This window comes from Phacochoerus africanus, chromosome 10 (genome assembly GCF_016906955.1).
Source record: "Phacochoerus africanus isolate WHEZ1 chromosome 10, ROS_Pafr_v1, whole genome shotgun sequence".
NCBI lineage: Eukaryota > Metazoa > Chordata > Mammalia > Artiodactyla > Suidae > Phacochoerus > Phacochoerus africanus.
Window position 1 is genome coordinate 120,619,880 of NC_062553.1, and position 12,131 is coordinate 120,632,010.

At 43.6% G+C, this 12,131-nt stretch overlaps 1 protein-coding gene across 1 annotated transcript in view; it reads right to left on the reverse strand.

The window, feature by feature from the left end:
• Positions 1–12,131, reverse strand: part of DAPP1 (dual adaptor of phosphotyrosine and 3-phosphoinositides 1) — a 57,391-nt gene that overhangs the window by 6,965 nt on the left and 38,295 nt on the right. Inside the window, exons 4-6 of the mRNA XM_047798618.1 lie at positions 6,729–6,859; positions 3,193–3,240; positions 1,173–1,235 (exon numbers count right to left, since the gene is read on the reverse strand). Coding sequence (XP_047654574.1) covers positions 1,173–1,235; positions 3,193–3,240; positions 6,729–6,859 — 242 coding nt within the window. The remainder of the gene's footprint in view (positions 1–1,172; positions 1,236–3,192; positions 3,241–6,728; positions 6,860–12,131) is intronic.

Sequence of the window (12,131 nt, forward strand, 5' to 3'; positions counted from 1 at the left end):
AATTTGGTGGAGGCAGGTTTTTAACACTTGAAAGAGAGTCTTATTTTTCTTCCTATGTTTTTAAACATCCTCTTCTCAGAAAATTTGTGTGGGAAAAATGAAAAGAAATGAAATAGTTTTAAATTTGCTGAATGAAATAGACATGAGAAATGGACATTTTTAATAGAGGGCACTACTGCAGGAGAGAGTTAATTCATTGTGGCAAGAAAATCATGCCACTGCCCTAAAAGCAGGAACCATGTGTCCTCGGAAGGAAGCTACAGTTTGCCCGCCAGCCAGACAAGGCCATGTCTGGGATACTCAGCCCGTCTCCAGCTCGTATCAAGCATCAGTTATTTACAGGGCGTTTCAGGTGCTCATGAGGGAAACTTCAGGGATTTTAAAGGCAGACATTCCTTTCATCTAGAGAACTCATTTTTTTTTTAATTTTATTTTTTTTGGGAGTTCCCATCATGGCACAGCAGAAATGAATCTGACTAGGAACCATGAGGTTTCCGGTTCGATCCCTGGCCTCGCTCAGTGGGTTAAGGATCTGGCGTTGCCGTGGGCTAAGGAGTAGGTGGCAGACACAGCTCAGATCTGGCGTTGCTGTGGCTCCAGCATAGACCAGCAGCAACAACTCTGATTCAGCCCCTAGCCTGGAAACCTCTATATGCCACAGGTGCAGCCCTTGTAAGACCATTTTTAGGGCCACACTCACAGCATATGGAAAATTCCCAGGCTAGGGGTAGAATTGGAGCTGCAGCTGCCAGCCTATGCCACAGCTGCAGCAATGTAAGATCTGAGCTGTGTCTGCAACCTATGCCACAGCTCATGGCAAAACCTGATTCTTAACAAGGGCCAGGGATGGAACCCACATCCGCGATGCTAGCTTGGATTAGTTTCTGCTGCACCACAAAGGCAACTCCGGAGAACTTATTATTTTTTTTTTTTTTTTTGCTTTTTAGGGCTGCACTCTCAGCGTATGGAGGTTCCCAGCGTAGGGGTCCAATCGGAGCTACAGCTGCTGGCCTACATGACAGCCACAGCAATGTCAGATTGGCAACGCCACTGAACGAGGCCAAGGATCGAACCTGAAACCTCATGGTTCCTAGTTGGGTTTGTTTCCGCTGCGCCACGATGGGAACTCCAGAGAACTCATTTTTAAAGGTAAAATATATTATGTTTCTCACCATCTGGTCTTTGAAGTATTTCAGTTCATTCCTCTGCAAAGTGAACCATCTTGTTTTCCACGTCTGAGAAAAAGAAAAAATTTAAACATGTAGGTTTTGAATACAGAGCTACAATATTTGAATTAGATAATTTCCTTTTGTTTTAAAAGTATCTAAAAGACAAGATACTATGAACTATTCTTGCAGCAATACTTTTGAGAGAAAAATTTTCAAAATTCAACTTAAAAAGTTTCAAAAATTAAAATGACTGTAAACAAGAAATAACCTATTATAAATATTCAAGGTAATTTATAACACACCACTAAAATTCCATCTTAATAAAACTTAGTATCGATGAAACTCTACAATAAGAACAGATACCATTTTTGAGTGACTACTGCAGGCTACATACTATCCTTGCAGGTTTATACACATTATAGCCAATCCTTATACAATGCCGAATATCCTTTTTTTGGCCTCGCTCCCTCCCTCCGTCTGTCTCTCTCTCTCTCTCTCTCTCTCTCTCTCTCTCTCTCTCTCTCTCTCTCTCTCTCTCTCTCTCTCGCCATCCCATGGCATATGGAGTTCCCAGGCCAGGGATCAGATCCAAGCCACAGTTGTGACCTATGCCGTAGATGTGGCAACGCCAGATCCTTAACCCACTGTGTCCAGCAGGGGATCAAACCTGCGTGCCAGTAATCCAGAGAGGCTGCCAATCCTGTCGTGCCACAGCAGGAACTCCAATGCCAAATATTCTTGTTTCACAAATAAGCAACTTGAGGTTTAGGAATCTCAGAGCGAACGCTATTCTACACCTTGCCTAAGAACTCCATGGCATTGATGGAAAGTGTTGTTTCCCACTCTCTCCTTATGTACTAACAGAACACTAATCTGATCCTAGGTGGCAATGTTCCCAGTTAAAAGAAATAATAGCATTTAAAAATAATGCTAGAAATATAAACACTTCTCCTTAGGGAACATCCAGTCTGCTAGGGACATGAATAACTAACTATTTAGGTTAAATTCAAGCAGGCAAGTACCCTTGAGCATTTAAGTGCCCTGACTCTTAAAATGGGGAAGAACGGACATATTCCGTGAACGTCTTCTTGGTCTGTAAAAAGGAACTATAGTAACTTTAAAGGTACAATCACATAAATGGAGAACAGTTGGATACCCTCAACTAGTAAAGTCCTAAATTCTCGTTTCTTTGGAATTTTAAACTACAGTTATACTAGTGCCAGTGATGGGGTTGGGGCCTACTTTTAGGTAAACATTTCATACAATTTCAACTTCTTCGTTAAAAAATCTGAAAAAGCAAAGAAATGTGCTGGAGTTAACGTGGTACTTTCACCTTCAATCATTCCATTAAAAGGATTGTTTGTTTCCTTGGGTATTAACTGTAGGCTACTCCCATACATTTGGCTCTGCTGAAGTGTAGTCGAGTGATTTTTCCAGAATTTTTACTAGCATTAGCCATGAGGATGAACTATTAAAACGGGTAAATATTATGAATGGATCAACATGCTTGGACAGATTTGCAGCAACTTGGATGGACCTAGAGATTATCATTCTAAGTGAAGTAAGTCAGGCAGACAAATACATGACATCACTTATATATGCAATCTTAAAAAAGGATACAAATTAACTTATTTACAAAAGAGAAACAGACTCATGGATTTAGAAATCAAAGGTATAGTTACCAAAGGAGAAATGGGGTGGGGGGGAAATTAGGAGGTTGGGATTTACACACTAGTATACACAACTTAGATAAGTAACAAGGACCTGCTGTATAGCACAGGGTAATCTACTCAATATTCTGTAATAACCTGTATTGGAAAAGAATCTGAAAACGATTCTGCATATGTATGACTGAATCACTTTGCTGTACACCTGAAACCAAGACAATATTGTAAGTCAACTACACTCCAACAAATTTTTTAAAAAATGAGTAGGCAGCTGGGCTTTTTAAAAAGTCAAAATGAGGACTGAGCCCACAGGTGGCATTCTCTTTGGGGCAGGCGCAGCGAACATGCTTCCTTACCTTGACCAGGCCCCCCTGTTTGGTGAGGTAACCTTCCTTGGTGCCCAGCTGGAAGAGAAAGAAACACCCACATGAAGCCCAGAACCATCACCATGTGATTTTTTGTCTTTCTATTTCTGTCCCATTTTAAAAGGAAACACGTTTGCCTGTGATCGTTCAACAACTGCCTCTCATTCTTCATCTGGGCACTTGAAAATCCTCCTGGGGTTGTGAGAGGCTGTTTGCAGACCAGATCATCTGGCCTGATTCTGGAGCAACAGGCAACAATGGGTAGACTCTTTTCTAGCAGGAGTTAGCAGTTTGCACACCCTCAGCCACATCGTACCACTCATAAAAGCTGGTGCTGGGCAAAGTACATCTGTGCACACTAGCTGCTTGGATTGTTGCTGGGTATTATGCACACAATTGTGCACACACACTGACACGGGCTCAACACATTGGGAAACTCTGGACTAAGCAAAGAGGGATTTCCATACTTCCCAGGGTCTGTATTACACTTACAGGCTTTGTGAATTTTTAAGAAGCAACATTAGAAATAGCATTTTCAACATTTCTTTTATAATTCTCTTTTCGACCCCCTTTTATTTATTTTTATGTTTTGACTGCACCCACATATTTATTTTGTTTGTTTGTTTTGACTGCACCCACGGCATACAGGGGTTCCCAGGCCAGGGACTGAACCCATCCACTGCATCAACCCAGACTATAGCAGTGACAACACCAGATCCTTAATGACATATTACCATCTGGGTTCATACTATCCCATGGATTACTGTCTGTGATTCTCCTACTACAGTGTGAGCTCAATGCGGCCAGACTTTGCCTAATTTATTCCCAGCCTGCCAGTGCTTAAAACAGTCTGGGTGTGTTACAGGCAGGTTTTTTTTTTTTTTGTTTTGTTTTAAGTTTGTTAAATAAATGAATGCATTAAATTTCATCTTATCTCAGGAGCCCAAGGCTGTATTATATATAAAATATGTAACTAGTAATTTCCCCAAATGCAGATGCCAAAGGATGGTCAACAGATTTACAGAAGCATCTACACTTCTGGGCAGTAGGACACCTATTTTCATTTTCACTTCAAGTAAGAAGTTCTTTTTCCTGTAAATACGACTTAATCCTCTTCCTCCTCTGCAGGGCTTGTGCAAGAACTGCATCCTCAAAAGAGAAGGCAGACATCCAGAAGCCCTCAGAGCTCTCAGGTTGGAGCAGAGGCACAGTATCTTATGGGCATTGGGGGTAACCAGTTAAGGCTGTGAACTCTTGGACTCAGTAAGGATCAAGGGCATTTACTCAGACTCAGACTGGTTCCCCGGCTGGCTGGTCCAGTTATCAATTGTTCCTTAAAGAGGAACAGTGTGAGACTCTTCAGGATCCAGTAGAAAACCTTTAGAGTTTTCTGTACATATCAGTGCACAACACATGTCATGCACCTCTCATTATCCAGTGTGAGTGCAGACATTTTCAATTATCCAGTCATCACTGTTTTAAAAACTCCATTATACAGAAGCTTCTATGTATGGTCACCTGGCTGGGTGAATCCATCTGGATACCTGGGGTGAGCAAAGAAGGTAAGCAGTAAGGCAGAATGTGGTCTCAAGAGGTCTGTTTCTACCTAAGTACGCTGTGTCTCATGCTGACACCAAGTTCACAAACTAGGTCTTATCTGCATTTTACTGTTGATAAAGGACACACATAGTAGGCTATGGTTTAACTGACCTTGACTGGAAATCTTTAGGGGAAGGTAACAGAGGATAACAAAGTTACACCTAGAGAACAAATAAAAATGATGCTGAAGTGATGGGTGGTGGGGTAAGGACAGTAAAGAGGAAGCTCAGGAAAGGTACGGTTGACTAGAAAACAAAGGATTGTTTCTAGGGTAGACCTTGATTTACTCTTTGGTCTGTTCTGACTTGGAACTACTTATTGTCTCGCTTTCCTAAATTTCTCTAGTTCTGTGGTCTCTTACTTCCCTGTCTAGGTCTACCAAAGCTCAAATATCTTTCTCAACCAATTTCCAGGATTTTTATTTTGGAGGAGAGGTAGCATAGTAACAATAGGTGTTGTAAACCTGGCTAAGCTATAAAACTAGGAAGGCAGGCTGTGATTCCTGTCCTGGGGAAGTGTCAGGCTCCTGACACATGTCAGACACATGTGAGCATCCTTCCTCTAGCTCAGTGACTCCAGGATAAAAGTGAGCAGGGAGGAAGGGCATTTTAGAGGAAGCTAGGACGCATGTAGGAAGGCTTCCTGGAAGATGCTGATCCCCAATGCTAGTCTCCAAGGATGAGGCAGTATTTCAGATGTGAGGAGGGGAGGATAAGCACATGGTTGAGCCGGGCGGGGTCCACAGTGTGAATGTGGGAGGAGCATGAGGCAAGGCAAGAGAGACGAGGGGGGTCTAGCGGGGCAACAACACGGGGGACACCACCAGAGGATGGTAGGCAGGGAGATCGTGTGGTAACCCTGCTTTTAAGAAGAGCTGTCTCCGGTGGCAGGGTAGAAAAGTACCGCAGAGACCACAAGCTCACATACTTTAAAGTACTTTGTAGCGGGACATCTTCAAGCATCACAGCTACTCTCTAGAACTGGTTCTAGACATTTGTGTCCTTTTTATCATGGGCACACACCCAGATGTCTGATACCACAGCATGCAGCCAACTAGGAAAAGGAACAAAAAATAGAGGAGCCCTGGGTATAATGAAGAGAAGAGGCTTCTAGAGAGGAGTCTTTGCAGGGTCACGGCTCACAAGACAGACGGAAACGGACTCTCAGGAGAACAACGGAAGCCCAGGTGCACGGAAACCCAACATCTTCTGTCTGTGCCCTCCATCCAGTGAGGGAAGAAAAGGCCAGGAGAGAAGAACATCCCCAGAGCTTGGAGTAAAGGTGGGCAATCTTTCTTTTCCATACAAAGTTGAAGTGTAAAAGAAGATTTTTTTTTTTCTTAATTGAAGAAATTTGTAGGAGTTCCCATCATGGCTCAGTGGTTAACGAATCCAACTAGGAACCATGAGGTTGAGGGTTCGATCCCTGGCCTCGCTCAGTGGGTTAAGGATCCGGCATTGCCATGAGCTGTGGTGTGGGTCGCAGATGCGGCTCGGATCCTGAGTTGCTGTGGCTCTGGCGTAGGCTCAAAGCAACAGTTCCGATTAGACCCCTAGCCTGGGAACCTCCACATGCCACGGGCACGGCCCTAGAAAAGACCAAAAAGAAAAAAAGAAATTTGTAGAATAACAGTTTAGCCAACTGTATGAGTATAAACATCTCTTGCCCATTCTAGCATCAACTTGTCCAGCTAAATAAGGATGGGATTTAAGTACCATTTTCAAAGTCCTTAAAATCCTATCACTGTTGCATTGTTACTTTTTATAGTTCTCCCTGGACTAGATGAACTGAGTCATAGGCTTTGAACTTTATGCTTCTTTCCAGGTTTTATACCCCAAGTGAGAATTTTTATGTGAACAAATGTACCTTAAAAAACCCATTATCAGTTTAGGACAGCGAGAGCCGAGAGCAGATGGAGGGCCACTTACAGAAGGTGCAGTGGGCACCAGGTCGTTCTCTGTTCTTCCTGTCTGCATTGCTGTGTGAACTCGGACGGACTCATAAATGGAAGGTTCTTCCACTTTTCTTGGGTAGGGATGCTTCAGAACAATGAGAGTGCCTGAGGGAAGACAAAGAAATGTCATCAAGTAGACTCCCAGAAAGAAGGTCCAAATGCTAACAACTGGACAATAGGTTGCATTGTAAAGTCTCTTGTTTTTTCATGGATTCGCTTACTCATTTTCTCAACATTTATCAATACAAACTATGCGCCAGGCATTTAGGCTGGACACTGGAGATGTAAGGCATGATGAGACGGTTTCGGGCTTCCTAGTGCTCAGTCAGGACTAGCAATGAATACAGTCATTTAACTGAACAGGGCCATGAGCCACATGAACCAAACCTGCTGCGAGCCCCAGAGCCTGGAGAGCCAGCCCGTCTATGGAATGCTTCAGAAATGCTTTCTTGCGGGGTGGGGTGCCGGTGGGGGGTGGAACCCTGCTAGATCTTAAGCACTCACTGGAGGGCTTCCAGGTAGGCTTTACAAAGGACATGAAAACAAAACTAAGCAAATGTGCCCAAGATAGGAGAATTTATTCCACTGGCCTATTTCTTACTGGTTTCAGAACAACTTGTTACGAAATCAGTGGACCTAAAAAAATCTGAGCTCATAGCATCTTCTGTACCATCCTCTACCACACAATTAAGAGCTAAAGGAAATGAAGCCTTTTCTTTTCTTTAGTGAATATAAAGTGAATAGGCTGAGGCTCATGTATGACTACCTTCACATCCCACCGGAGGAGGGGGGTCGAGACAGAAAAAGGGCTCCCCCCAGGGGCCATGCGTTGGGGGCTTGGGTGATTCATCCAGAGGGCTGAGCACTTTCAAGTCCACACTCTGACATCTCCCCGTTTGCTAGCTTTCCCTTCCCTCAAGCAGTCAGTCAATCAGAAACCAGAAACTGACTACAAAAGGAGTAATGAAGGGCTTTCTCTCCCTTGCTATGATGGCTTCTTGCTTTTCTAATTCACTAGCATCTTTTATACAGCAGGCCCGGCACTGTATCAGACCCTGGGGGAGATGTACACAGTTCAGTAATTCACTCAACAAATATTTACTTGGCTCTACAAGTACAGGCACTTATCTAGACCCTGGGGGTACAACAGCAGACAATGGAGATGAAGCATCTACTTTCAGGGAAGGAGAAACAAAAAAAATTTTGATAAAAAAAAAAAGTCAGGTGAGGCAATTGTTACAAAACCCCTAACAGAGCAAAGTAAAGGAACAGAGTGTGAAAACGGTGGGATCAGGGAATGGTGGTATTTTATATGGGATCAGGGAAGGCTTCTTTGACCAGGTGAAGGAAAGCTCATAGAAAGTATAGATTTTTAAACTGGGAGTAAGAGAGAGATGACAAGGAAAGAAAAATACCTCTTTAGCAGCTGAAACTAATAATGATATTGATAACCCTAGAAACAAAGCAAAAACCTTTCTATAAGGTTTGAGTACACACAATGTACCAACTGCAAAAATAGAACTTCAGCTTCCGATAACCTGGGCCCAGATAACGCTCTGCTGTAAGGTGAAAAGGGCACTGAGCAGGGCCAAAGAGGGGCTCCCATCTTGGCCCCAGAAAATAACAGCCTCCTCCTCCTTCTGCACCCAGTTCACCCCAGGAGCACTGGCATCACAATGAAAGATGGCTTTTGCAGTTACCAGGGGCCCCAGTCCTGCCCTTGTACATTGTGGGTGCTCCCTTTTGTCAATGCGATTTCTTTCATGAGAACAGATCCAGTCACATCAGGACATGAGGCCAGTTACAGTTTTTACAGTCATAATGAAAGCAGCAACACCTAAATCAAGAGCAGCCGTTGTGCAGGCTCCGGGGCTGTGGGGATGCAGCTGTGACCTGGCAGATGCTTGGTGAATTCTGGGCTGGCTTCTCAGTGACCTACCCCGGAGAGACACCTCCTGGCAGTCGCCCTGGCATCATGGAAAGAGCCACCATGGCCACTCAGTACTGTTAACTTTTGATATTCTACGCTAAGCTTCTGTTTCCTCCTCTGACAAGTGAGAAGAAGTACCCTTTCTTCATGAAGCTGTTTGAAGCACCAAATAAAGAAGTGTTTGTGAAAGGATTATAAAAATGTTAGATGTGGTCATGCTTTGATATAGAGTATCTTAAAATTCTGAAGTGAAATTCCAATGATCACCATCTTTGGGAATGGGGATTTTAAAATGTTTAGTTACAAAAGACCTATGTGACATACAGATGGCCGAGAGGCATATGAAAAGCTCGATGTTGCCAATTATTAGAGAAATGCAAATCAAAACTATAATGAGGTTTCACTTCACACCAGTCAGAATGGCCATCATTAAAAGTTCCACAAATTACAAATGGAGAAAAGGGAACCTTTCTACACTATTGATGAGAATGTAAATTAGTGCAGCCACTATGGAGAATGGTACAGAGATTCCTTAAAAAGTTAAAACTAGAGTTACCGTATGATCCTGCAATCCCACTCTTGGGCATATATCTGGAGAAAACTAATTCTAAAAGATGCATGACCCCAATGTTCACTACAGCACTATTTATACTAACAAAGACATGGGTGCAATCTAAATATCCACCAATAGAGGAAGGGATAAATAAAATGTGGTATATTTAAGGAGTTTCCGTCCTGGCACAGTGGAAAAGAATCTGACTAGGAACCATGAGGTTGCAGGTTCGATCACTGGCCTCACTCAGGGGGTTAAGGATCCAGAATTGCTGTGAGCTGTGGTGTGGGTCAAAGACTTGGCTCGCATCTGGCATTGCTGTGGCTGCGGTTTAGGCCACCAGCTGTAGCTCCAATTAGACCCCTAGCCTGGGAACCTCCATATGCTGCAAGTGTGGCCCTAAAAAGACAAAAAAAAAAAAAAGAAAAGAAAGAAAAAGTGGTATATTTAGACAATGGAATATTATTCAGCCATATAAAAGAACGAAATAATGTCATTTGCAGCAACATGGATGGACCAGAGATTATTGCATTAAGTGAAGTAAGTCAGGAGTTCCCGTCGTGGCGCAGTGGTTAACGAATCCGACTAGGAACCATGAGGTTGCGGGTTCAGTCCCTGCCCTTGCTCAGTGGGTTAAGGATCCGGCGTTGCCGTGAGCTGTGGTGTAGGTTGCAGACGCGGCTCAGATCCTGCGTTGCTGTGGCTCTGGCGTAGGCCGGTGGCTACAGCTCCGATTCAACCCCTAGCCTGGGAACCTCCATATGCCGCGGGAGCGGCCCAAAGAAATAGCAAAAAGACAAAAAAAAAAAGTGAAGTCAGACAAAGATAAATATCATATGATACTCCTTATGTGTGGGATCTCAAAAAATGATACAAATGAATTTATTTACAAAATGGATACAGATTCACAGACATAGAAAACAAAGTTATGGTTACCAAAGGGAATAGGAGGGCACAGGGCAGGAGAGAGAGAAATTAAGAGTTTGGGATTAACATATACCCACTACTACATATAAAATAGGTAGACAACAGGACTTACAGGGAACTATACTCAGTATCTACTAATAACTTCTAATGGAAAAGAATCAACAAGGTATATATACATATATATGTATATATATATATACCCACACACACATATATATAACTGAATTACTTGGCTGTACACTTGAAACTACACTTCAATGAAAAAAATCTATGTGTAATGTTGGCGCTAAGAATAAAAGTGGCAGTCACCTAGCAGTCACCGACTACAGCACTAAGACAAACCAGTGCCACTTAAACACTCATCTGACAGTGGAGAACAGAGAGACTAGAGCTCGGGACTCAAGGCAGCTCACAAATTAGGAAAAATGTACAATCTTGGGCTTCATTTTCAAACTGGATGCTAAGTTATCATCCTATCTCATATGCTTGGTATAAAAACAGTATTTTAGATGATGCTCTAGACAGATCCGTCTGGTCAATCCTCTGTCCTTTTGCATAGAACCAGGACAGCCCAGGCACATGCCGACCTGTACTAATTTCCTTTGGCTGCTGCAACAAATTGTCACAAATGTAGTGACTTGAAATAGCTCCAATAGAACTTCTGGTTCTGGAGGTCAGAAGTCTGAAATGGGGTCTCACAAATCTAAAATGAAGGTACTGGCAAGGCTGCTTTCCTTCTGGAGGCTCTAGGGGACCATCCATCCCCTTGCCTTTTCTGCTTCTGGAAGCTGCCCACAATACTTGACAGAGGGCCCCGTCCTTCATCTTCAAAGCCAGTCGCTGGGGGGTAACTCCTCATGCTGCTCTCTCTCCAGTTCTCTCTCTGCTGTCTCCATCCTTCATGTATAAGGACACTTGTCATTACAGTGGATGCACCTGGACAATCCAGGCTCATCTCCCCATCTCAGAGTCAGTCAACTGGTAGCCTCAATTCTATCTGCAAACTTAATTCCCTCTTGCCATGTAACGTAACAGTCACATTTCCAAGGAGCCATGTGAGCAACTTTTGGGGGGAGTGTCGTTATCCTGCTTACCACTGCATCAGTGTCTCAGAGCTGAGCACAGCCACAGGGGCCTGTTATGCTTCAGTGGAAGGATCTCTGGGCCAGGCCACCCAGAAGTATAAAGCCCTTGCCTGTCCAACAAATACATTTCTGAGCCCTGTGAGTCCCCTCAGAGCAAGTATGGGGACAAATTTATCTTTGTATCCCTACCTCCTGATAAGAGTTTCTGACATAGGAGTTCCCGTCGTGGCGCAGTGGTTAACGAATCCGACTAGGAACCATGAGGTTGCAGGTTCGATCCCTGCCCTTGCTCAGTGGGTTAACGATCCGGCGTTGCCGTGAGCTGTGGTGTAGGTTGCAGACACGGCTCGGATCCCGCGTTGCTGTGGCTCTGGTGTAGGCCGGTGGCTACAGCTCCGATTCAACCCCTAGCCTGGGAACCTCCATATGCTGCGGGAGCGGCCCAAGAAATAGCAACAACAACAACAACAACAAAAAAAAAAAGACAAAAAAAAAAGTTTCTGACATAGTGAAGGCTTCATGAGTGAGTAAGTGAATGCCACTCTAATTTGGGTTTAAGGCAAGAAGAGCCCAAGATGAACCAGCCTCCCAGGTCCACAATTACCCTGGCCTGGGACAAGGACAGGATAGCACAAGTTGGACTCTCCGAATCTCCATTGGGGGGACCTGAGTTTTATTTTGAAAACTTCTTCTAAAGTTAAACCCACAAACAGCTAAATAAAAGTAAATGATATTGAATCAACCAGGAAAGCAGAGTCAATTATAGTCAACTAATAAAACCATGAATGGTAGGAAAAAAAAATGCCAAACTGGGAGTTCCCATCATGGCTCAATGGAAAATGAATCTGACTAGCATCCATGAGGCTGTGGGTTCGACCCTTG